At 41.8% G+C, this 27,104-nt stretch overlaps 1 protein-coding gene across 4 annotated transcripts in view; it reads left to right on the forward strand.

Annotated features, from left to right (window-relative positions):
* The first annotated feature begins 40 nt into the window (after positions 1 to 40).
* The window catches only part of CYB5A (cytochrome b5 type A), a 37,310-nt gene continuing 10,246 nt past the window's right edge, over positions 41 to 27,104 (forward strand). The window contains exon 1 of one of the 4 annotated variants that reach the window (XR_013370113.1): positions 41 to 315. Coding sequence is in view for 3 of the 4 variants with exons in the window: in XM_077880751.1 (XP_077736877.1) it covers positions 187 to 315 (129 nt within the window). In the remaining variant the exon portion in view is untranslated. The remainder of the gene's footprint in view (positions 316 to 27,104) is intronic. The other 3 variants (XM_077880751.1, XM_077880664.1, XM_077880882.1) reach the window with 3 other exon arrangements.

Raw genomic sequence — 27,104 nt, forward strand, 5'->3', positions numbered from 1 at the left:
GACTGACACGGGTTCTGTCCAGTCACCGGGGGCCGTGAGCCACCGCCCCCTCCGTGGCGCGGGCCGCCCTGCTGTCCGCTCGGGGCTGGGGCGCGGGGAATGTCCCGGGTCGAGCTCGCTGAGAAGCGCTCAGCTCCGCCCGGCTCGGCTGCTGTCTGCACGGCCTGAGGCCCGCCGCTTTCCGAAATGGCCGAGCAGTCGGACCAGACCGTCAAGTACTACACCCTGGAAGAGATCCAGAAGCACAACCACAGCAAGAGCACCTGGTTGATCCTGCACCACAAGGTGTACGATTTGACCAAGTTTTTGGAGGAGGTGAGTTGGAGAAACGTGAGCTGTCTGTCGTTCACAGCGCGGTGGGGCTGAGGTGCGCGCAGGGTGGGATGTGCTTCCCGGTGCGTGCGCCCCCGGCTCTGCCCCCGAGAGCCTTCCTGGTGTGTGCGTAGGTGCGCCTCCAGTCCTAGGAGCGCCCCTGCACCCAGCTCTGTGCCCGAGAGCGTTCCTGGGTGTGTGTGTACGTGCGCCTCCGGCCCCGGGGCGCCCCTGCACGCACACCGGCCGGTGCACGCACCCAGCTTTGCGCGCTGTGCTGCACGCTCGGGAGCGGGGGCGACTGGGCGAGCCTGGTAGCCGCCCGCGACGGGCCCGCACCTCCGGGCGTGCAGGACGGCGGCACCGGGCACTTGGTGGGAAGCACAGCCGCGTCCGGAGCTGCGGAAGGATTTTGAAAGATCCCTTTCCGAATTTGCATAAGGGGGCTCCCTGGAAGCCGGGGATAGGCCCACTTCCGTTACTGCGGGGGAGACCACCCTCTGAATGGGGGGGATCCTACCTGAGAAAACCCTGAATTCAGAGGTCGGGGTGTGGTCCACAGGCCCACCCCAACTTCGACGCGCGCCCTGTCTGGAAGGAGCGCCGTGATTGTTAACAGCATCCAGTGAGGACTTTACAGCGCGGACTCAGGAGGCCGGGAAATCAGCGCCGCCGCGGGTGTGAAGCTCCGAGGAAGGCGGAATATAGGTCCTGAGGCTGCCGGGCGGCGCTGGACCCTACCTTTGGGAGTTGTAAAACCACTTTGCTTCACTTAAAGGAACACATTCCTTGATAAGATTCTTTGCATTAGGATATAATTTTTGCAGCACATCCTAAGGGGCTTTTCTTCGCTACCTCTGGATTTGTTTTATCACTGAGTGTGAATGAGAAATCTGAATGTAGCACTTACCCACCTCCCAGACAAATAAGAATGTTTAGTGATGGGAATTTTTTTTACATAGTTGAAGGAGAAATGAAAATAGAGGCCTGTCTTAGCTGAATAAAAATGTACATCAAGGACTTTTGTAGAGAATTTATTGATTGATTTTTTAACTCTTTTATTTAAAAGTTGAAGCTGATGTTAAATGAGATATTTTACTCCTAAGTTGTCATTTGGTGGTGTGCCAGAAGATAAAATAGTGTTCTGATTTAGGAATGGTTTATAGTAAGGAGGCACACCTGATCTGTCCCTTCTGAGCCACCGGCATTAGAGAGGGTGGAGTTAGCAACCCTGCCTGGTAATATCAGGGCTAGTTGATGCCAAAGGTCTACGTTCAACCAGTTCCTTCTCCCTCTCTCTCCGTATGTGTAATTCTAGAACTTTAAGACTCAGCGTGTGCTTTCTTTGTTTCTATCTGTAAAAAAGAACAGCATTTATGAAAAAAATAAAAGGATATTTTTGTGAACTATTTTTTCTTTTTCCTTTCTTTGTGGGTTTTGTTTTGTACATTGTGTTGTACAGGCAGCTTGCCTGGCCTTTTCCCCACCAGATGTCACCACTCACTTCCCAATTGTGACAGCCAGAATGTCTCCAGATATTGCCAAGTGGCCAAAAATCACTCCTAGTAGAGAATCACTGTCCTAAAAATGTATTTTGCATAACTTTTAAGGGCAAATTTCTCAGAAGGAGATAATAAAGAGAAAATTGCTAAATTTTAAACCACTTTTCATTCTTATGAGGCAGGAAAGAGGGAATTGCACAAGAATTTTTGTGAGTAAAATTGTAAGAGATGTGAACAAGCTGTTGGATAAATTAGCTGACAACCAATTCCTTTATTGTATTGTTTTCAGTATTCTGTATGAAAGTAGCTTCAGGAGAATCTGTTAGATAATAGGTGAAATGAGTTTGTCACTCATGTTTGATAACGTAGTGAGATAACTAAAACTATAGTGAAATAAGTAAAAAGTTTATAGTAGTTCTGTTTCCTTTTCTAATTGGTACTTGGTGAGATGCTCCCTGTGGTAGCCTCCTGTGATTTGAGTTTGGGGCACAGAAGGCTGTGTATTCAGCCTTCTAGGAGTCATGCCCTTTCTTTTGATCAGTAAGTTCCATATCTTATGTACTCCATTGGGTATGTCTCCCTCAGTAGACTACAACCCAAGAGGAAGACACATGATTTCTGTTCCCAAAACCTTCCATTGGAAGAAGCAGGTATAGGACAGGAGAGAGTGCGGTGCTTGGGTCTGCTGCATCTAACTCAGTTGGGATCAGACTCTGGAGGGCAGTGTGAGGCCTCAGGCCTCAGCTCTGTAAAGAGCACCTGAAGTCCCCAGTGGCGGGATGGAAAGGACAACCCAGGTGCACAGAGTGGGATCTTGATTAAGGTAGAAGAGCAAGGTGACTGACATTTTGAAGTTTTTGGACCCACTGGCAGGATGCTGGGCATTTCCAGGGTGATACCCCCTCCTAGGATCCCTGCCTATGGCTTCCTGCATCTTAAACACACATCCCATCAGCTTCTGTAGGACACTCTGCCAGGTGTCATTCTTCTGGATCCCTCTTATTTGCATTACTTTGTTTGGCCAATGCTGTTTATCTCATACCTTCTTTAGAGACAGAGAACGGAGTCCAAGAGATCTGTATCTTCCTTCCTGCCTTGCCCCTTTCTTCCATCATTTTAAAAACTGCAGGATTTCATGAAGCCTTTGTATGTTAACTAAAGAATGTTCTGCTTTCCCTAATTTACCTAAGTTTGAAAGATTTGTCTTTTTTCTTTTGGAATGGAGGGCTTCCCTCTTCTAAATTGAACTTTGAATCATTATGGGCTCTTCTACTACATTATGGGTTTCTTTCTACTATGAATTTACCCATTCGTATGGACAACAAGACTGTTCATGGCTGAGTATTTTCTCCTATAAGAATATCATACATTTATATGCATGTTCGTATTGATGTTGAGAAAATATACTGTGATGGAAGAGGGTATTTGTGTACTACCTACACTCTATGCCTCAGATACCTTGTTTGAAGATAAAATGAGAGGATGTTAATAGTGTTTACTTGACAGGATTGTTATAAAAATTAAAATTTTTATACCACATAACACACTACCAGACATATGGACTATGCATGGGTAAATATAAACTTCTGTTTTCTAATTTGGGGCAGGGTAGGCTGGTGGCTTGTTTTCTGTAGTATCCTATGTAGCTGAGTGTTAATAGGAGATTTTAGGTAAAGGTGTAAATCAGGCAAGTGATGTTGAAATGAGAAAGGATTATAAAAATTATATCCTTCTAGTTAAGAGACAGGTGAAGTTTCTAAGTTGTGCAACAAGCTCTAGCTCTTGAAATAATGGCCTTAGAAAACTGGTTTGTTGTTCAAGTGGAAGGTAGACACCTGAGAGGGCAGGCTGGCTCATTATTAATGGCAAGCTAAGTACTGCAGGTGTTTAGTTACTATCTAATGTTGACATGCAGCATTATGAGCTTTGTTGCCTGTAAATTTTGGATGAGGTTTTTGTTTTTCAGTCCTGAGTTCTAGTTTTTTAATTTATATTTGTGAAGTTGGGTTTTGTCTTAGGTGATTATTAGCAGGGCTAATGATTATAGAACTTTGAAGAACAGTTATTTGAAAGGAAAATGTAGGCATTTGGGCCTGGGAGAAAAAATACGGTTTTCTTTTCTCTCTCTGTGATTTGGGCAGAAGTGTGCATTCAGTTTTTAAGAGCTGTGGGAGGTGAGAAGAACACATCTTAGATTGATGAAGTTATATTAACTTGCTTTCAATTCTTGTCAATAGATGTTTAATTTATGAAATTGGTATCTTCCTTAAAAAATGTGGTAGAAGAGAATGCTTTTGTGTCAGGTTGCTCCCTCCTTTGCAGGAAGAAAATGAGAACTTGTTTTTTGTAGAACATTTTATGGTCATCCTGGGATTCTGATGCTGTGTATCTGTATTGTGGATATTCTTTAATAGCGTTCTACTTTACAAACGCTAGTAAACACTACTTTACAAACGCTAGTAGTTTTGATAGAGGGACTTACTTTTTCTTATTTTCCTTGAACATGGCTGCCTGCTTTGCAGAAAACAGTGGTTCCAATTCTGGGAGACTCAGTTCCCCTGGACTCAGGAAGAGTGTGTGGGTGCTTGAAACTCATGCTCTTAATTCTGAAAGAGGACAGTTTATCTTTACCCTGATATAGGGTGACATATTTAGGGTTAAAATCCTAAATGCCTTTGAGTTTTTTCAAGGAAGTTTGATAATATTCTGAATCTGATACTCCTAAAGAGATGTGGTTGCAAATACGTCTTTGATTAATATAAAATGGGAATGTTACTATTTCACTTATATAGTTTGGTGAATAAAACTTAGAAAATATGAAATCCATATGAGGAAAATGTAAAGGGGTCCTTGGCAACAAGTGGCAGAGCCACAAGGCTACTTGGGGAATGTGAGCCTGTGGGCAAGGCCTCTTTTATATTCCTGCAATTTTTTTCCCTTGGTAACTTCTTGCTACTTTTGAGAAGAGGTTTCAGGAGTGCTTGTGAGCTACTTTGTTTTGAACAGTAAAAACTTAACAAAAAACAACACTTGAGGTAAACTTTTGCTTTTTGTTTAAGATGGATGGAAATTCCAAAGAAAGCGAGAATAGATTATACAGGGCAGCATGGCTAAATTGAGGAGTAAATAATGCTCGTTTCTACTGAATGCAGCTGTCTGTCATTCCAAAACCCCTCCAGATCCATAGAACACAAGTAATGGCTTCCTATTATTTTTTAAGATTTTATTTATTTATTTGAGAGAGAGCACGCACATGCACATGTGTGCACAAGCTGTGAGAGAAACAGAGGGAGAGGGATAAGCAGATTCTGCTGAGCACAGAGCCCAGTGAGGGGTGGTGGTGGTGGTTCCCATCCCATGACCCTGAGATCCTGACCTGAGTGGAAATCAAAAGTTGAATGCTTTACAGAATGAGCCACCCAGGTGCCCTGCAATGGGTACCTTTTAATATAACGGAGTTTAAGCAACCCAGGTCCCCCACGAGACGTTTGAGGAGAAGTGTTGGAGGGGAGTTCAGAAAACTAGGTCTCATCTTAGACCTATTTTGAGATGACTCAGGGAAATTTTCTAAATCTTTTTCTTCATTCTTAAGTGGGGAATATTCTGTCTCCTGTATCAAGTTTGTGAACATTAGAATATTGTGAAAACACTTGGAAAAGTATATACAAATTTTGATTAAGATGAAGCTTTCTTATATATTAAAATATTGTGTGGAAGGTTTCATATTTATTTAGTAGGAACACATACCAATTACAATGTTAAAAGCAAAAAAGTTTCAAAATGCAAATATTCCCTTGAAATACAATTTTTGAGGAATATGTGCTGTGCATGATGAGTATCATCTTTTTCTGACACTTTTAATAATATAACTTTATAGTTTTGGGGGACAAGAATACATGAGAAAAAAGGGAAAAATCAAAACTGACCAGAGTTCCACTGCCTGAAGTGACCACCGTGAATGTCTTGATGCACATTATCCCCTGATAGCTTTATGCACATGGATTTGTTTTACATAAATGAGAAAATACTCTGCATGCTGTTTTATAATCTGTCCTTATTACCCTATATGTGGAGGGCACCAGTCTGTTTCCGGTAAATCATGGTTATTGAGGCTTAACATCTTCCTTGTTATGTAGATGTGTCATCATAAATGTAACCAAATCCTCTCTCATTGTTCAGTTTGCCACCTGTGATTGTCTCCTTAGGTAAATCTTTGTAAGTGTGACTGCTAGGTGAAAAGTTACATGCCTTTCACTTCCAAAGTGTCCAAGGTAATTATACTACTGGTGGCCACAACCAGGGCTTACACGGAGGTGGACTTGACTTTCCCCAGGGTTTTGTTTTAATAACTGAGAAACTTAGGTGATTTCTCTTTTCCTGAATTATTTGGGTGTGTATTTTTCTCAGGGGCAATGTACGGAAACTTTTTTTTTCTCCTGTAGCATATACATTTTCTTAAAAATGCACCTGTACCAAGTAACACCTTGTTTATTGTAAAATTACCAGCGCTAGCCAGTTTGGAGCACTCAGGAAAGTGGCCTGAGATAGCAGAATAATAAGGATGTAAATCTCAGTGGCTCACTACCCTTCTGTGCTGCTTTTCCTTGTTACCCTTCAACTTGGTTTTCTTGGGAACACCTGTTGCGTGTGCATATTTACTAACTGACTGCTGGTGTCTTAGACTAAGTCCTATGTGGGGACCAGGAAACTGAATTGAAGATGTGGAACTCAGTTCACTCTGGGTGAGTAGAATTTGGTCTGAGCAGCCTGTTGGTAAGTGATCTGTGGTTAGTGGGAGCTGACATCTCGTGGATGACAGTGTAAGTCATGTTCTTGCATGCACAGACTTGTTTCTCTACTCAGATTCCTGAGGTCCCCATGTCCAGAAGGATTGCAGTGACCCAGCATTGCTGCTGGGAAGGAGCAGGATGCTGAGTGGATGTGAGAGAAGGAGGTGGCATGAACGGCCCAGGCTCAGTCAAGGGTCTTTTGTACTGGCTTTCTAGGGGTGGCAGGCTGTTGCTCTTTGGCAGTGAAAACTAGAGTGTATTATTTTCCACCTGTTTCTTGTAGTGCGTGCTCTTGCTTATCATGGGCAGGATGTTCCCTGAGTTTTGCACAGCTGTGTTAAAAATTAGCCAGGACCCAAAATATACCCAGCTTGCTTTCTCCTCTTTCCATCTTCAGAAAGTGTTAACTAAATGTCACGTTCACTTCCTCCCTCAGGAGAGATCCCCAGTAGGCTAATGGTAAAAGTAATAGCAGGGGACTCTCCTTGTACGTTGATTGGCATGGAGTATGTGCTAGATAGTATGCTGAATGCTTTTTGTGCACAAAGTCCTCCTTCACATTTGTACTTTTAATCTTCAGAATGATCCTCCCAGGTTGGTGGTGGTATTCTTCTTCTTAAAGGTAAGAGAAATGTGGCTGGGGAAGTCAGTGACTTGTTCCAGTCCACGGCCATTAAGGACAAAACCAGGATTTAAGTCTAGGTTGCAGGACTCTGCAGCCCATCTTATTCAGCTAACTCCATAACGAGGGCAAGAGACCTGAGATAACTAGGAGAGCTTTAGAAGACAGGAGCCATCCATTTAGTACCTAGTTACTATTACTTACTTTGGGATTTCCACCCCATGTCTGGAGATCATTGCAGGAACCAGAGAGAAAGCAAAGGGAAGTTGGGAATGGTAATATTTGAACAATAAGATAACTCTTGGGAGGTCAAGGGGCAAAAATGTGCCCCTCCCCCATCTATTGTCATTTTACTATGTTGCCTTTTAGAAGGTGAAGGTACTAGCTGGTTAGTTTCTCACAGGAGGTTTCTATAAGTAGAAGGTCTTGGTGAAGGCTTCAAGGACTCTTTTTCTCACACCAGTAGCACCTGGATGGTCTTAAGAATCAGTGTCTTTTTGTTTAAGGAAGAGGTTGTTTACATATATGTTAGGCATGCCTGAAGAGTTAAATGTTGTTTTGGAAAGGCTTCTTAAGTGTCCTGGGAGGACTTGTTCTGAATGGAAATCTGATGAGGTTACTGCTCTGATAAAATCCCTGCATGGGTTCAGCTAATCCCTGCCTGCCCCTTTGCGGGTCCTTATCCTGGGGACTGTAGGTCATCCCCTGCCCTACCTTGTCTACCCGTGTCACCATTCCACTTAATGTTGCGGGCTCGGGATTCTTGGTGTTGGCCTCCCCCTCCCCCCCCAATAAGGTCTCTCCCTTCTTGATCCTTCCCTTCTGTTGTCGTACAATCGTTGCTTACAGTATCTGCCAGACTCTTCCTTGTCCTGTGTTCCTCAGAGCACATCCTCACCCAGTCTCCAGGATTTCACTGGTTCCACCAAATTGGTGGTTGCTTTGGGTTTTCAGTTTGGGGAGTGTATGTTATTGTATTAGAGAATGTAACTTCTAGAAGAAAACCAAAACTGAAAAACTTTGTCTTGTGGAAACAGATTGCCATTTCTCTGCTTAATTCTTTTCAATGGCTTTCTGTTGCATTGATAATAAAAATCCCATCTCTGTGTCCTGGTTTAATAAGATCTGCCTGATCTGGCCCCTACCTCAGCTAGTAATACTATATCCCCCTGCCCTCCACCCCTCGCTCAGGCCCTCTCTGTTTCTCAGACAAGTCAGGCTAGTTTCTGCCATAAACCTTTGTAATTGTTCCCCCTCTGTGTGATGTATATTCCCTTGATCACTGCACTCGTGAGGTCACATGTCAGTATGTTTTCCCGGGACTGGGAATCTTCAGTCCCATCATACTGATTTGCTTCTCTGTTAATACTTCACTCTGTTCCTTGTTTGCTGGCTTGCAGCCGTCCCCACCAGAAAGCCGGGCCCCTGTCCGTCTTACTCACTGCTCCATATCCTGGCATATAGTGCTCGTGGGTGGAGGAGGAGAGCTTCTGATGGAGGGACACAGACACATCCTCTGTACTCTCTCTCTCTCTTTTTTTTTCTCTTTCCACACCAGTGATACCTACTGGTTTTGTCATGACATGATCCTTTCTTGGTTCATAGCTGTTTGCTTGGATTCTGTCCCAGAGATTTAACAACGTAGAAACTGGTGAGATATTACTGGGACAGCTCAGATGATGGCATAGCCCCAGAGTGTGGAATGCGTAAGAGTGATACCAACAGGGCTCCTGGGAAGTAAGGAGAAGGACGTGGAGAGTCAGAGGCTGGGGTTTCCTGTATAATCTGCCAACAGCCAGTGACCCTGCCTGCCCACAGCCCCTTCTGCTGCAGGGAGCAGCCCCTTCCCTGCTGCTCTTCTGTATAAACAAGCTCCTCCTCCCCTCACCCCACTGGGTGGTTCTCCTGGTGTTCAAGCATGTTCTATTGCTGCTGTCCTAAAACACACTCACACACAGCCTCTCTTTACTTCCCCTTCCTGGGGCTCCTTGCTTTCTGCTCCCTGGACAGTAAAATCCTCTGAGAAGGTTTTTGAGCCTGTTGTCTTCAATTTGTCTTCACTGTTCTCTTAAAACAATTTACCAACACTGTTCCTGCTGAGGTCTCCAGTGATGCTGCTGGTCTGTTCACAGCTCTCCTCTGCTTGACTTACCTGCACTTCGTGACCAGACGTTCCCCTCTCAGAGATGCTGTTTGCATGTCGCTACCAGTGCTCTTCTCTCCTGGTTTTCCTCTTGCCTCCGTGGTCTGCTCTCTGTCTCCCTTCTGTCCTCAGGGTGGGAGTGCCCTCCAGCCCAGCATTTTGCCCTTTCCATTGGCCATCTCATTTAGTGTCATGACTTTAAATGTGCTGGCAGCTTCTGAAGTTTTATCTCCAGGGCAAAAAGACTTTTTCCCTAGCCTTGGGCTTATTGTGTGCACAGTCTGCTTCATGTCTCTGCTCCAATGTCTGCTAGGCCCCTTACACCTAACATATTAAAAAATGAACTGACCTTCCCTTGTAAAACTGGCCCCATTGTGATACTTCAGTTGATGATAGTTCTGTCCATTGGCTCAGGTCAAGAACCTTGAGGTCCTATCTGACCCTTCTCTTACCTCACACCACACATGAATCCAGTAAGACATTTTGTGTTCTCTATTTTTATAATATAGTCAGATTCTGACTAATTTTTCCGACTTCTCCCTGCTGTCTCTCTAGTCTGAGCACCATTGGTCCATGCTTAGTGTCCCTTGCCTGGGACAGCATACTCTCACTATCATAGCGTGACCTTTTAAAGTGTAAGTCAGAAAATAAATAAACAAACAAATAAAGTAAAATGTAAGTCAGCGGTGCCTGGGTGTCTCAGATGATTGAGTATCTGCCTTTGGCTCAGGTCATGATTCTGGGGTCCTGGGATCAAGTCCTACATCAGGCTCCCCGCTCAGCAGGGAAGCCTGCTTTTCTGTCTCTCCCTGCCTCTCCTTCAGCTCATGCACTCTCTCTCAAATAAATAAAAATCTTTAAAATAAAAGTCAGAACACGTCACTTTCATGTACAAATCTTTTCATGACTAATTACAACACCTGATTTAAGACTTAGGCTATAGCTATAACAATCAAGAAAAGTTGGTCCTGGTAGAGAGACATATGCATAGATTGCTGGAACAGAGCAGAAAACTAAGAGATAGACCCTTGCAAATACTTCTGACTGGTTTTAGACACAAGCAATTTGATGGAGGAAGGATAGACTTTTCAACAAATGGATCAGGATCAATTGAACATCAGTAGTCGAAAAATCCTGACCTAAACTTCACACTTGATGAAAAAAACCTAAATATAGATCATAGATGTAAATATAAAATGTAAAGGATTTTAAAGAGACTTGGGCAGAGTTCTTAGGCATGGTAGTGCAAATGTGGTCTCCCTGAGAAGAAATGGATAAATTGGGCTTCATAAAAACGAAAAATATTTGTTCTTTAAAAGAATGAAATGACAAGCCACTGACTGGCAGACAATTTTTTCTAATCTCATATCTAATCAAAGACTTCTATCTAGAATATATAAAGAATTGTCTGAATTCAATAATAAGAAAACAACCCAAATAGAAAATAGGCAAAAGACTTGAATAGGCATTTCTTCCAGAAAGATATGTGGATAGCAAATAAACATGGAAAGATGCCTGGCGTCACCACTACAAACCTCCTAGAAGAGCTGTGATGGGGTGCCTGGGTGGGTCAGTCGGTTAAGCATCTAGCTCTTGATTTAGGCTCAGGTCATGATCACAGGGTATTGGGATCAGCCATGTTGGCCCAAGTGGGGCTCTGTGTTGAACAAGGAGCAGAGATTCTTTCCTTCTCCCTCTGCCACTCCTGCTTGTGTATGGGTGTGCTCTCGTGCACTTCTGCACACTCTCTCTCTGAATTAAATCTTAAAAAAAAAAAAAAAAAAAAGACTGTGATAAAAAAAATACTGGTAACCCAAACGTTGATGAGGATGTGGAAATACTGACTCTAGCATGCACTGCTGGTGAGAATGCAGAATGGTACAGACACTCTGGAAATCATCCTGCTTTTAAAAAGTTACACATGCACATAACATAGGCGCCAGAAATCATACTCATAGCCATTTATCCTAGAGAAATGAAAACTGTGTCCATGTGAAAGCCTATACACAAGTCCCAGCAATTGGAACAATGATGGTGCAATGATGGTGCATAGAACAACTCGGTTTTTGTTGACTGAATAAGAGTTTATAATTGTGAACTATTAGAAAATTGATAGCTGTTGGTTAGTAGCTTTATGTGTAATATCCCCAAAACTGGAAATAACTCAGATGTTCATCAGTGGTTAGGCTGGTACGTGCATAGAGTAGAATATGACTCCTCACTACAAAGGGAACAAAGCAACCCGAATGGATCTCAAGGGCATTACGCTAAGTGAAAAAAGATAATCTCAAAAGATTGCATAGAGTGTGATTCCATTTATGGGACATTCTCAAAATGGCGAGATTACAGAGTGAGCACCAGATAAGAGGTCATGAGGGTGACTAAATGGGCAGTGGGAGAGCCCTTTGTGATGATAGAACCATTCTGCATTATGTGAAATACATGTGGGAGAGTGCTACAGGCCAGAACACACCAGCACACCAGACAGACACGTGAGTGCCCACAGCAGCTCCCTGAGAAAGTCTGGTGAACTGTGTTATGCCAAGATAGCCATGGTTTTGATAATGCTCTGTGCTTCTGTAAAATGTCATCCATTGAGGTAGTCTGGGTGATAGGTTCATAGAACCTCTCTGTACTATTTTTACAACTTCTTGTGACTTTTTTCAAGATAGTTAAAACAAAATGCCTTCAGCAGCTCTCTCTCTTTCATGGTTAAAGCCAGTGTTTGATGGCTATAAGGTTGCATGTCGCTCGGAGCCAGATTCCATCTCTGATAGTTCACTCTGCTGCCGCCTTTCTGTCATGTCTCGCTTCAGGCATACTCATGCTCTGTTCTTCTGTGAACATGCCAGGACCTCCCCCACCTTAAGTAATTTGCAATGGAATATTCCCCCAAATACCTGCAGTGCTCACCTGTTTACCTTCTCAGTAAAGCTTGCCCTGACCCCTGCTCCCCATTTAAAAGTGGAAGTTCCCCCAATGCCAGGCACCCCAACAGCATTGCCCTACCCAGTTATACATATTGCTTGCCCGTCTCCCTCCATGGATGCACGAGCATATGTTTTTCCAGCACATGCAGGTGTATATACTTCCTGTTTTATTCCCTGGTATTTCCTAGCAACCAGAACAATGCTGGTACATAGAAAGGACTCAACAAGTATTTATTGGATGAATGATTAAAAGTTTTTAAGTGTAGAATACTAGAAAATTGATGCAGGATGTCTATTGGACTAAAGTGAATGATTTCCTGGTAGCTTATTTTATTTGCCTTGCCCCCAGATACAGGTTTGAGCCAAATTTATTGTTCTTAACAGTAGATATAAAAGGAAAAATAGGCCTAAGATTTGAGGAAGAAAGTGAGAAAAGACAGATTGGTGCAGTATCAGCCCTCCTTTCCTTATCCTTTTGTTAAGTTAGCGTAGACTGTCCTATCATCTCGTCATTTGGCTATTCTAACCTATGGTGGATCGCAGACTGTAGATGGAGTAACAGTGCCTCATAGATCACAGCCTGCCCGCCACTGACTGGGCCCTCGAGTTTGGTGGCTTTGCTCAACGTTGGATTGAGATGAGTCATGAGGCAAATGGTATGCTCTTCCAACTCCTCTCCTGGCCTCAGCGTCCCCTGCTCTTTTCCCCTAGAAGCAGGCATGTCTCTGTCCCTTTCCTCTACCCAGGGTCCTTTCTGCAGAATCAGAGACTTATGTTCCTTTTGGAGTTAGAGGAATAGTTCTGTCAGTAGATAACACACTTGCTTTATTGTACCTACTGAGAGAAGTTTAGAAATGGTGGAATTAAAAGTAAACTGACTACATCAAAACTATCTTTGATATATGGCACATTTTCAGCCAAACATTTACTATCTCAACTCTAAAAATAACCAAGAAGAATTTTGCTTCTCTCTTTTCAAGGAAAGACAATCTTAACAGCATTCTGTGGAATAATCTCCAGTTCACAGCTGCATCACTTATCTGTTCTCATCCCCGTGACCCTTAGGAATACTCCCTTACAAGGGAGTACAGGCAACGTTTGTTGTCCTGGCAATCGTAGTTTCTGTTAACTCTCGTCATTTGTTTCTGTAGCTTAGTACAATCAAGCCGAGTAAATCTGAGATTTAATCCACAGAAATCTCTTGAAGATGAAGGGCAGGATAGAAAGAAGTGGGAGATCTTTTGCATTTGGTGCTGGACTTGGCCTTCAGCAGTTCATGGGCACGGGGTAATGTTCAGGTTCTGGTCAAAGTTCTCTGTGGAAACATCAAATGGGGGTGTTGGAGAAAGAGAGTTAGATCGACATTACTAGAATACCTGTTACATGCCAAGTGTTCTGCTCTTTGTACTGTTTGCTCGCCTGAGGAGAAATTTGTGATGTGGAAATGGAAGCTTAGAAACATCTAGTACCTTTCTGGGTCACTTCGCTAAGATTGGAAGAGCTTGTTCAGCTTACACAGTATTGCCTGAACACAGATGGTGTGACAGCTAGGGTACAAATTACAACTTCTAGAATACTAACCATGACACAGGGATTGAGGAGTGTAAGTAGGTAGATGGTAGAGCTCACTGAGGTGGTCAGGGCGGTATCATGAAGGTTTAGAGGCTTGTGACTGATGAGGGGTCTAATTTCACATTTTGGTAAGTGATATGGGGAAGGGTTAATTATAAAGCCAGTGGGAGGTGACATGTCCTTAATTCTCCTTTCTAATTGCCTCCCCTAATCCAATAATGAAAACAAGTGAAAGAATGTTCCAGCAATTCATCTTTATACATGAGAAATCAGGTGTTTTATACTACCTGTGCAGTTTGTCCAGGATACCCTTGTGTTTCTGCCTCTCGTATTTCCTTTGCATAGAACCTCACTCCCTTGTTAACCCTGGGGAGCAGCTGTTGAACCTTACACACTGTCGTTCAAGCATCTCTCCTGAGTACCATTCCCTGGCCCCTCCCTCGTTGGCCTCCAGCACCTGGGAGGTTATCCTGTCACCTTCTGTGCCATAGCTCCTATACCTGGCGCTTACAGTGCTTAGCTATTATATGTCTACCGGCCTGTTTGCTCACTAGCCTAGTTCCCTGAGGATGGGGGCTGATAATTACCCATCTTGGAAACAATAGAGCTTGGCATGTCACTTAGCAGATGTGTGGTGGATGGGTCTTAAGCTAGCGGGGAAAATGCTACATAGGCTTATAGATAAGCCTTACCTCTCCTCCCATGATCTTCAAGGGAAACAAGGAGAAGTAATTCAGATGATGCTGGTGAGCTCTGGCCCCAGAGCTTTGATGATTCAGTGAGAGGGTGCACGTAAAGCCCTAGGCAGTGCAGAAAAAGTGTCTAGAATTATGGAAAACATGTGGTTGAGCTATCTTATTTTTTCTAAATCTTGTATAAATTGTTTATGGTCCAAATGCCTTTGAATTGTTTTCATTTTTGGCTTATCTATTGCAGATAATCTCTTTAAATAAATTTTTTTGCTTAGTCATTGTTTATGGACAGTATGTTTATTTGATCTTTTTTTGGGCAGTGTTAAGTATTGGGATTGAAAAATCCTATTTAAAACTTTAGAACTGGTAGACTTTGGGTCCACATAACATTAAAATGGACTTTAATTTTGGGATTTTTTTTGTTGTTATATTTTGTTTTGCTTGTTTAACCAAACCCTTGAACGGAATGACTTTGACCTGACATGTTGCGATTCTGTAGTATAATTCTTCATACCCTTCTGAGGTTTTCATAGAGATTAACCTCACAGAATTGTGAGGTGTGTGTGTGTGCGTGTGTGTCTGTTTCCTTAGAATCTTGCTTAGTTGATAAGACCCAAGAAGTCAGAGCAAATGACAAAAGCTCTTGGGACCTAGAAAAAGTGAGAGAGATTTCCCCCTAAATCCTCAAATATATGGAGAAAATTTATTTTTAGGGCATTTTATCTAAAGTCACTTTGATCAGAGACAAAAACATGGTCAGTTAATTTGCATATTCAGAAAAGGGAGGCTAAACTATGAGTTGGACACCAGGCTTCTGGTCTTGCCTCCTCCATGGACTGTCAGTGTGATGTTGGGCTTAATTTCTCTGGGTTCCAGTTTCTCCATCTGTGAACTTGAGGATGTTGAGTCTCTGAAGGTTCTTTCAGACCCTCACATCCTGGGATTTTTAACCTTCAGCCTACTTTTTTGAGTCAAAATCTTTAGCTCAGTTTTATGCTTTTGATGCCAAGCTCACAAATGAGGTGGAGGACGGCAGGACATTCAGGAAGCTGAGAGTGGTTTATTAAGGCTGGAGCCTGTGATGGATTGAGGGAAAGTAGAAGGCTGGAAAGGCTCAAGTCTGAGGGCGCAAGGTAAGATGACATGCCCCAGCCCAATCAGTGAGGCAGGAGCTGGGGGCACATTCCTTTTTCTAAATTTACATTAGGGAAGGCAACTTGCTCCACTGAATCCACTGATATGAATGCTCATCTCATCTAGAAACACCCTCTCAGACCCCAGAAATACTGTTCCCTCTGGGCATCCCTGGACCCAGTCGGGCTGGGACATAAATTGAGCCATCAGACAGCTTTATGTATTTTGCTTTATTCAAACTTTTCTCTTTACTAACCCTAAGCATTCATGTACATTTCAGCCAGTAAGCCTTCCTTGGTACTCATACTCTTCTTGAGCCTCTTTATCTGCTATTTATCCAGATTCTTTTTTTTTTTTTTTTAAGATTTTATTCATGAGAGAGAGAGAGAGAGAGAGGCAGAGACACAGGCAGAGGGAGAAGCAGGCTCCATGCAGGGAGCCCGACGTGGGACTCAATCCCAGGTCTCCAGGATCACGCCCTGGGCTGAAGGCGGCGCTAAACCGCTGAGCCACCCGGGCTGCCCTGTTTATCCAAATTCTAACTCTCCTGAAGGGGCTAGATTATCTTTTAATATAGTCTGTACCTTTCTAGACTCCTCAGTTCAGTCAACAGTATTTTTAATCTTTTAATATTGTTCTAGTTCTTTTTATGTATGTGAAGACCATTGTCCTAATATGGTTTTAAGTTTCTTGACACTGGGGGAATAATGTTTATTCACATCTTTTAAATGCTTTAGGACTTTAGTGCCTGATGCATGGTATTGACAAAATGATGGATGCAATGATTAGAATTAACCTCAGAACTCCAAATAACTGTGCTTAAATAAGAAGTTTTTTTGTTATAAAGAAACACGCTTTGTAGTCTAGGCCTAGTGTGCTGGCTGTGTTCCATCAAGCCCTCAGGGCACTATACTTCTAGTTTACTTCTGGGCCATCCCTAGGGTCTGGTCCTCATCTTCCTGTTCAAAGGCAGCATCTCTATTCCAGAAAGCAGGATGAAGAGAAAGGGCAAAGAGGCACACTATTCTAAAGAGAAGACTTCTAGAAGGTTCTTCAGACACTTCCACTTCTATTCCATTAGCCAGAATTTAATCACATGGCATACCCAGCTGAAGGAGAAGCTGGAAAAATCTCTGTTCTAGGTAGCCATTTGTAGCTAAAAGTTTAAGTGTTGTGGAAGGAGCAAAGAGAGTATGATGAGCCATGAGCAGCCTTTGCTGCCACTGACCTGCTTGTGCAGCTGAAGGCACCCCCTGTGCTGTGTAGATATTGAGGCTTTCTTTGTTGAAATATTCAGGAGGCTTTTGATTTGCGTGCAGAAATTCACCACTATAGATATTTGAGTGGGATACATGAAACAGTCAATATTTGAGGATGAACATCGTAGCAGCAATATAGAAGATGAGTAAGACTAGGAGAGGAGTTAGGGAGAAGAGGACTAGTTTGGTGGCTAGAGCCATGAACTCCCATGAGCCCTCTTTGGTTTTACTTTCAAGAATGCAAGGCTTTCCTGTCATGTTGAACAACACCTAACATTTGACTTTGAAATTTTACAATTTGTTTTTTCAGAGTCACGAAAATGTAGGAATTCTAGGAGTTAAGGTCAAAGACTAAGCAAAAATGTTATTTTCTATCAAGCCAAAGACAGTCTCCTATATGAAATTACTTCCTTTAAAGGGGAATATAACTAGCACAAATTATTCTAAAAGTGTAATTTGTACCCATCTATATTTTCTGAGTGGAGGAGCCAAGGAACTGTAAAAACAATCGCAGATACAAAGTGTAGGGATGCAGAGTGGATCTGAACTCCACTAATTTCACAAATGCAAGGAATACAATACCTTTTTAAAAAGTCTCTCTGGCTACAACTTTCGGTAGATGGTCCTCTACCTGGTGAAGATGAGTTCAAATGCGAACAAACGTTCTGATGAACTTCCCAAGACTAGTGGAGAAGTATTTTCACTCAGTAATTAGTTTTGGAATTAATAGTATTTACAGGCTGCATATTTGAATTGATTTTACATTTTCTTTCTCATTAAGATTATTGCCTTCCTGGGGAGGTGGGTGGGAGCATGGGTTAAATAAGTGATTGAGACTAAGGAGGGCAGTTGTGATGAGCCCTGGTACTGTGCTGGAGTGTTGAATCACTGTATTGTATTCTTGAAACTAATATTACACTGTATACTAACTAATTAGAATTTAAGTAAAAACAAAAAATTTCACAAATCACGTTATGGCAGAGTAAGGCTATAACGGATCTCTAGCTTAATGTTGTAACAAAAGGATGACTAATAATTAGTCATTTGAAAATATTAAGCTATTTCTAAAAATGTTTCTATTGCATGTGATAAAAGTAGAAATTCAAATTTTAAAAAAGTACTCTTAAGGAAAAAAAAATTCCTCTAAAAATAAAAAAAGATTATTACCTTCCTAATAAGAATTTATTACTTATTGAAAACATCTGTATCAGGAGAGGCATCTAAGTTTATCTTTTTTATTTTGCCAGTTTTCGTAGATGCTTTTTTTTCTATATTATTGCCATTATTTATTATATGGTGTACTGCAAAATATTAAATAGAATTGTATTACAGTTTAAAAAGTCCCCTAATTTTGCATTTATTCCTTTACTTAGCATTTCTCTTTGGCCTCATTCTAAAAAAGGATTTGTAGCTTCACTTTCATTATGTTGATGTTATAATTCTTGGCCTCCTTAACACACAAAAATAATCTAAGACTTTGCCTTCACCGACTGTACCTGGCCCCCTGATATGTTTGTACTCTTGGGCTCTGGTAAAGCACCTTATAGATTACTCTGATACTCATTTTTTTTTTTTTCCTGTGTATGGGAAATTGGACTTATTTTCATTTGAAAAAAGTTACATGTTTATGTGGCGTTACATGTTGTATGTTGTATCTCTTGCTACTAGTTATTACTGAAGCAGAGAATATCCAGGGGTAAGGGGATGAGGTGTAAGAAGCAGCTCTCTAGGACTGACTTTCACTACTTGGATTGATGGTGCTGCTGTGACATCAGTAGACTATAGGAGTCTTGCCATTAGGTTTGGGTCACATCCCCCCCCTTTTTTTTTTTTATTGACCTGGGGTATAAACCATTGAGCTACTTAGTGTTAAACAGACCACATGTTCTCTCAGTCAGATTATTTAGACTTTGGTTATGATTAGAGCTTATCATATGGTTTCTGAGTGGAGGCTGTTGAGTGTGGGGTTAACCCTGATAACATGGGTACCCTTCCTGAACAAAGCAATCCCAGGAGTACTTGAGCCCCAGTTCCACTGAGTGTTTTTCAGACAAATTCTTACAGTAGGATATATTTGGAAAGAGAGGTGGGTGGGGTCATGACTAGGCTGGCTCTGTAGGTGAAGAGTGACAAATCAGTCATTGCTTTAAGTGTATGAGATTTTTCTTTCTTTTCTTTTCTTTTTTTTTTAAAGTAAACTATACCCACCCACATGGGGCTCAAACTCACGACCCCAAGATCAAGAGTTGTATGCTCTACAAACTGAGCCAGCCAGGCGCCCCGAAGTGTATGGATTTTTCACAGCATATAACTCTTCAATATTTACCTGCTAATACTAGCGTGGCACTACTAATTTAAGATGAAATGAAAATCTGAGCTTGTTTCTTTTTGTTAGTATTGTGCAAAGAATTGTAAATACCGATTAATTTGTTATGGATATTTGGTGCTCAGGGAAGAAATACTGATCGAGTTTATAATATTTTCTTCTTTTTGAGCTCCTACATTTTTTATTTTTTTATTTTTTTATTTTTTTATTTTTTTATTTTTTAAAGGGATTTTTTTAAAATTTTTATTTATTTATGATAGTCACAGAGAGAGAGAGAGGCAGAGACATAGGCAGAGGGAGAAGCAGGCTCCATGCACCATGAGCCCGATGTGGGATTCGATCCCGGGTCTCCAGGATCGCGCCCTGGGCCAAAGGCAGGCGCCAAACCGCTGCGCCACCCAGGGATTCCCAACATTTTTTAGAAATCAGGTAATAGACCTATTAGATCGAGTGCCATTAATGAGGTATGGGTGACCTCATCCCCATCATTCATTTGGCATGTGGAGGGTTCCATTGTTGCCTGTCCTCTATTTGGGATGACCTATTCTTTCCTTGGATTTTGATACTCATTTAACACTTCTTATTTTCTGCCTTATTGGTATTCCTCTCATTTTTGTGTGTATTTGTGAGTTCTTGACTTCGATAAATCCTTAAATTCACAAGTTCGTTAAATTCACAAGTAACATATTTCTCATGTTAAGTGTAACTGAAAAGCTTAAAAGACCACTTTAGACCTCTAGTGATTGTAAAAGGACAACAGCCATAAGCTAATTATTTGTTAAATTAATATGAATAAATTGCTTTGTGTCATACTAGTCTTTATTGCATTGTCATTATACAGACAAGGAACTTCAACATCCTTATCCTGTAATACCCTAGGGTTGGTAAAACAAGTCAGGCTTGATCCTACATCCTGCCACAACCACAGAGAAGAGTCATTTGGTCCTTGGCCATCATATCTTTTATCTTGGCCTCTCCTTGAATGAGTCAGTTGACAAAAGTTTTTTCTTCCAAGGCAGTTTGGTTTATGCTTAGCCCTTATTCTAGCCAGTGGCCCTTACCCATGAGCCTCCTCACTCTGAGAGGCAGTCCACTACCAAAGCTGTGGGGTTGCCTCTGTTGCTTGGTTTCACATATACCTACCTGTCTAATAAATATATGAATCTTTCATTGCAAATGAAATGCTTTTTCAGTTTTTACATAGGTTGTCTGTATGTCTTAAAAAAGATTTGTGCTATCTATGGCTAGAGGATCCAGTGTGGTAGCTAATGGGTGTACATGGCTTATTTACATTTAAATGTAAATTTAAATTTCTAACCCCCATTTCAAGTGTTCAGTAGCTGTGACTAGCAGCTACTATCTTGGGACACTTTAGATATAGAATATGTTCATCATTGCAAAAAATTCTATTGGGCAGTACTGGTCTGGAACAGTCACTAAAGCAGCTTTGTGAAAGCCACTTGGTTTTTGTGTGGATGGTATATTTAGTGGAACCATTTGTATTACGATTCAAAGCCATTTCTGAATTCACATCTTACTCCAAACCAAATTTCTGATGTCTGTCAACACAACCATTGTTTTATTATACTTCTTGATTTTTCTCATTTCTATTACCATTATTAACAGGTGACTTTTTTTCCAGAGTGATTTGTCACAAAGAAAGCTTTTATCACATCCCACAAATTATAGTATTGAAATTAAGTTGAGAATTACATTTGCACTGTGCTGTGGATGCTGGGCAGTAGCTAAGTGCCTCATTTGCTCCTGACTCTTAGGGAGAGTGATTCAAATCCATGTTCAGCAGTGCTGCATATTGCTACATGTTTAGGGCCTGTTGGGTCATTATTCATGATTAGTCAGAAATGTGAGGCTGTGTCAGTGGAGGCCAAGGGATTTTTCTCTGTTGTTTCTTTAAACCTCAACTGAACTGCATGATTCTTCAGGATTGAGCCATGTTGATTTTTCATGAACTTTTGTGTGTCCCGCACAAGGTCTTGCTCGCAGTAGATGATAAATATTTTGATTAAATAACTTAGCAGTTAACCATAAAATTATATGGTTTCTGAATGGTAAGAACTATTATCAGTTCAGGAAAAGAAGAGTGGTATGAACTAGAATAGTTGAAATGAGAATGTCATCAGCCACATAACTCTTTATATGTAATGATTCCAAAGCCAGTGTGTAACAACCTGTGCTTATCTCTGTTAATTATCCAACAATTACTTAAAATATTTCTTTGTATCTGCCATGTGCCAGGCATTGAACCTAGGTATTGAGGCAGTAGTGAGACAAAAGTCTCTGTCCTCATGAATCTTACAAATGGATATAAATATAGATTGTAATAAGTGCTGTGAAGGCGAACAAATAGGAAGTTGGTAGAGAACGTGATGTGGGGTGGGCCCTTTAGATGGGAGAATCCTTGAAGGAGTCTAAGAGGCCAACTCGAGTATGAATGAAGGATAGATGAAATCAGGTAAACATTGGGAGAGGAGCATTCTAAGCAGAGGCAGATGGGAAGGATCTGATGTGGAGAACAAGTTTAGCAAGACAGAGGGCCTGCCCCAAGACTGGCAAGAACTGAGCGAGGGAAGACTCGCTTTGCCGTCATATGAAGCTGGAAAGACTTTGGATGTTAGCAAGTTGGCCATCCTCAGTCTGTGATGCCATCCTCAGTCTGTGATGCTGTCTCTTTTCCTTTTCTATTTCCCTTTTACCTCTCCTCATCTCCACTGTCACCAGCCACCCTGGACTAGGTTAACATTAGCCCTTCCCTAGATTATCTTAATCACCTTTAAAAGTCCTCATAGTGTGACAGTGTAAGGGAGCTAATTGTAGGAGGGGCAGGAGACCAGTTAGGAGACCATTGTGGTAGTCCATGCTTTATGTTGATGGCTTGGTCTAGGGTGGCAGTGTTGGAAATGGGAAGAGGTGGTTGGATGCTGAGTATATTTTGAAGGTAGCCACCTGGGTTTGCTGGTGGGTTGGGATGGGAAAGAAAGTGGAAGAACATTTGACTTCTAGTTTTGAACCATAGCAACTGGATATGTGGTGGCACTGTTTCCTGAGAATGGAAATTCTGGAAAGCAGTGCATTTTTTTTAATCCATCTATTTATTTTAGAGAGAGAGAAAGAATGAGCAGAAAGGGCAGACGGAGAAGGAGAGAGAATCTCAAGTACACTCCGTGTCGAGTACAGAGCCCAACACAGGGCTGGATCTCACAACCCTGAGATCATGACCTGAGCTGGAACCAAGGGTCAGACACTCAACCGGCTGTACCACCCAGCTGCCTCTGGAAAGCAGTGGATTTTGAGGGAAAGTAAAACATTTGTTTTTGTTAGGTTGTGTTTGGGATATGCATCAGATGCTGATTGAACATGTGAGGTAGCCTACTGTAGGTGGGAGGACTCACGCTCAAAGGAAGTTGGTATTTCTCAACTGCACTCACTAGGGAACAGTGATTTTCTGGATGAGAGACCAGGTGAAATCACTGAGAGAGCTAGTACAGGTAGATAATGGGAGAGTGCCAGGACTGGGCCTAGGGTGCTCCTATGTTGAGATTGGAGATGAACAGATTAGAAAGTAGCGGCCAGTCAGGTGAAAGGGAAACCAGAAGGGCCTGCTGTCTCAGCAGCCATGAAGAGCCAGCATTTCAAGAAGAAATCATTTCACTGTGCCAAGGTTGCTGAGGACTTTTATGCCATGAAAAGTAGAAAGTCAGATATAATTTCACGCCCTGGTTGCCAGCATTACTGTCCATACCACAGAAATTTACTGTGTCTTCTGAAAGTGTCCTAAGGAGTGGGACGGGACTGTAGCAATTTATGTCTTCTGGATTATGGACTCTGCCAATCTTTTATCTTTTCAAATATATTTTCCCGTACAAGACCCTTTAAGGACGTCCAGAGTGAAAGCTGTTTCCAGTTATTTCATTGGTATTCCTTGGTTTCTACCTGGGGGTTTCATATGGTGTCAGAGCAAGTATGTTTGGATAACTTGTGGAATAGAGATATTGCAGAGGTAGACAGAGGGAATTATTGGATTACCAGGTATGTGGATATAGTGAGTATGTAGAGGCACTGCTGGAACCAGTCTACAGCCAAACCTGGTCTGCTGCCAGGATTCCCATTTCCAGCAGTTGGCACCATCATCCATTTGATAGTACAATCCCCAAACCTGCATCCTCATGTTGCATCTTCTCTCTCATCCACCATCTTCATCCCACCAAGAAGTCCTTCCTCTCTTTCCTTCTGGGTCTTCCCTCATGCCATTTCATCTCCATGGCTGCTACAAGCCTGCCTTAGGCTGTCTTTGCCTAGATTATTGTAATGGCTTCACTGAGTTGTCTTCCTGAATCCTCTCCTGACCTTATATCTGTTGTTCACTCTGAAGACCAGGTTATATTTTTAATACTAAATCTACTTTTGTCACCTTCTCTTCCTAGATCTTCTCAATGGCTTCTCATTGCTTGCAGAAGAATGATCAACATCACTGAAGAGGCCTGGAGCCCTGTGTGGCTTGCCCTGCCTCTGCTGCTTCCCCTTTCTCCCTCCTCGGCCCCGTCATGGGACATTCATCCCCTGTCTCTGCCCCTCCTTGACCTTGACTCCTGCTTTGTATCTCAGCTCAGTGAAGCCACACCTGAGTTCTTTGTGTTGTAGCCTTCATGGCTCTGTGCTTTTTTGTTGCAGAACACTGGTTTTCACTTGCAGTTAGTTGTACAGTTAAATATTATTCCTGTGGGATCCCTATTAGTTTGTAAATCCCCCAGGGCATGATCTGGGGCCTTCTCTGTTCCCTGTGTCTGGCACACCTTGGTGTCTGGCACATGGAGACGCTTGGTGTGTGTATATTGAGTGGATTGACTTGAGCACATAATAATGCAAATGGAAAATGAAATCATCCTCTGGAAAAATGGGAGATTTTATGTTAGAAGTACAGCTCTCATGGAAATAGCTAGTTTTCATAGCTGCGCCCAGTTCTGTTCATCATGGGTCCTTCTTACCATCAAACCTGATGTTCCCTCTCGTGTCTCTCTTTGGGCCCTACAGCTGCTGACTGCCACCACATAGTGGGATGAATGGGGCCCTAGTGAGGTCTGCTTTATGAGGGCAGAATTCTATTACAACTTCACCAGGGTTTGTTCAGACTCTTGAGGAGAGTCTCACATCTTTTGTTACCTCTGATCTTGCCTGTGTGTGACTAGGCACTTGTTCTTTTCCGTATATCTTTCAGAAAATCACCAGATAATTTTTATCACCTAGTAGCAGTTTGTCTATTGCTTTCCTCTTCGAAGCTTTACCTTTTCTTTGAGTTTCTCTCAAATTCTAGAAACTGCCCAACAGATAGCAGTTAAGTTTTCTCAGAGCTTCTGGGTACAAAGTGTAGACATATGTCATCCCTGGGAGTAACCAAGATGGTACCAACACCAGTGTCCCCAGGTCTGACTCAAGAGTGCTGACAGGTAAGGAAATGAGTTTCCTTAAGGCTTAAAATGAGATGTGTGCATATTAATGCAGCAGCATGCATCTGCTCCCAAGAGTGAAGAAAATCACCAGGTTTCAAACCATCATGATTAGACTTGATATTTTTCACAAAGTGTGTATCTCTCTCTCCACACATCATAAATATATTTCAAGGAAAATACTTAGTATTACAATAAGCAAGTCCTGTATCTTTTGCTGTCTTATAAGACAAGTTATTTTGTTCCAGGGAAAACAAAACAAAATAAAACAAAATATAACAAAACAAAACACAAAACCACCATTTAGTTAGTTTGTGTTTTTTACTATTTAAAAAAGTAGGGCAGGGCAGCCCAGGTGGCTCAGCGGTTTAGCACCGCCTTTGGCCCAGGGTGTGATCCTGGAGACCCGGGATCGAGTCCCACGTTGGGCTCCCTGCATGGAGCCTGCTTCTCCCTCTGCCTGTGTCTCTGCCTCTCTCTCTCCTTCTCTGTGTCTCTCATAAATAAATAAATAAAATCTTAAAAAAAAAAAAAAAAAAAGTAGGGCAAAGGTATTTTAGTGTCAATTCGTTCATTCTATAATTCTTCTTAAATAGTGATCAGTGGAACCAGTGGAACCCAAGATATCTTTCTTGTTTTTCCCTGAAATAACTACGTCACAGAGATGGTTTAGGTAAAGTCTAAAGCATAGCTAGATGCACACATACGTACATGCAGAGACATACTCTTCTGTTGTCCTTGCTTGGTCAGAAATTAAGTTGAGAAGTTGCCCTTTTGTTTCAGGTTAAGATTGTCATGTTATTCTCTGTGAAATAGAATGTTTACTTTGTACATTTTAGCATTTTAAAAATCAAAATTCTCTATTTTAAAAACTTGTCTTGTTTTATGATACTTATCAAAGGCCCAATCTTGTGTTTTTTAACCTCATTTGAAAATTTTCTTTGAAGATAGGCTGTAACTGAAACTAATGATTCACTCTGGGAGATTTGTCTATGTTCACATATCCTTAATAAGAACCAAAAGTTAAGGAACTCATGAGTTCAGCCACCCACTTTGAAGGAAAACAGTCTGTGAACTTACATAATTTGTGGGTGCTGAGTAAGTTGTCATTTTATATCTCTTGTGTTTTGCTTCTGTACTCCTCAGTCCATGTCCAACAGTAAGTAGACTGTTCCAGAATCAACAAGTCATGGTTTCCATTGCCACAGTCTTTTTTTTTTTTTTTTAAGATTTATTTATTTATTTATGATAGACACAGAGAGAGAGAGAGAGAGAGAGAGAGAGGGAGGCAGAGACACAGGCAGAGGGAGAAGCAGGCTCCGTGCCGGGAGCCCGATGCGGGACTCGATCCCGGGACTCCAGGATCGCACCCTGGGCCAAAGGCAGGTGCCAAACCGCTGAGCCACCCAGGGATCCCCATCCATTGCCACAGTCTTGAAGGTGCATCAGAAAACTTCAGATTGCCTTTCAGAGTAGGCAGTCAACTGCCTTTACCCTTGGTGTGACCTCTTGTGTTTGTTTAAAGTGGACTTCTGACATTCTGCGCCTCCAGTAGAAGACGTTTAAATAAATCTGGAAATTCCTGCAGAATAAAGCATTACATAGCTATTTAAAAAGTCATTTTGAGGGACGCCTGAGTGGCTCAGTGGTTAAAGCATCTGCCTTTGGCTCAGGGCCTGATCCCAGGGTCCTGGGATCAAGTCCCACATCTGGCTCCCTACATGGAGCCTGCTTCTGCCTCTGCCTCTCTATCTCTCTGTGTCACTCCTAATAAATAAATAAAAATCTTTAAGAAAAAAAAAAGTCATTTTTGAGGAAAGATGCCTGATGACGTTGAAAAATATTTTTTTTGACGTTGAAAAATATTTAATGAAAATGCTAAACAGTGTTTATTCGTTAATCTGTGTCAGACACCTATATTAAAGCATTTACTCTTTAAAAATTTTATGGGATAAAAACCATTATTTTCCTAAGTTCACATAGTAGAAGTAAGTAACCACTAGCGTTACTGTCTCTGTCATGTATTATAATCTGTTTTTAATCTAACAAAACCATATGTCTAAGGTAATGATCTCAGTTTTCCTTTAAAAATTGTTCACATATGTACGTGTGTGTATCCAGCCCTATTGAGAAGCAGGGCCATAGGTGATTTCTGCGATGTTTATTCTTTCCTGGTATTTTGCAGTTTTACTATAATATAATGGATAACTTTTATAATAGAGGGGGAAAAAAACAAGTAGATTTCTATAGCAGTAGATATATTTAAACAAAGTAGGAGGGGAAACGGATTTCAAAACAGAATAATTGTCCACCTTTCTCTGGAATTGTTCTGTTTAGTTATTGGACATGTACTTTTAAAG

Source organism: Canis aureus, chromosome 1 (genome assembly GCF_053574225.1).
Source record: "Canis aureus isolate CA01 chromosome 1, VMU_Caureus_v.1.0, whole genome shotgun sequence".
NCBI lineage: Eukaryota > Metazoa > Chordata > Mammalia > Carnivora > Canidae > Canis > Canis aureus.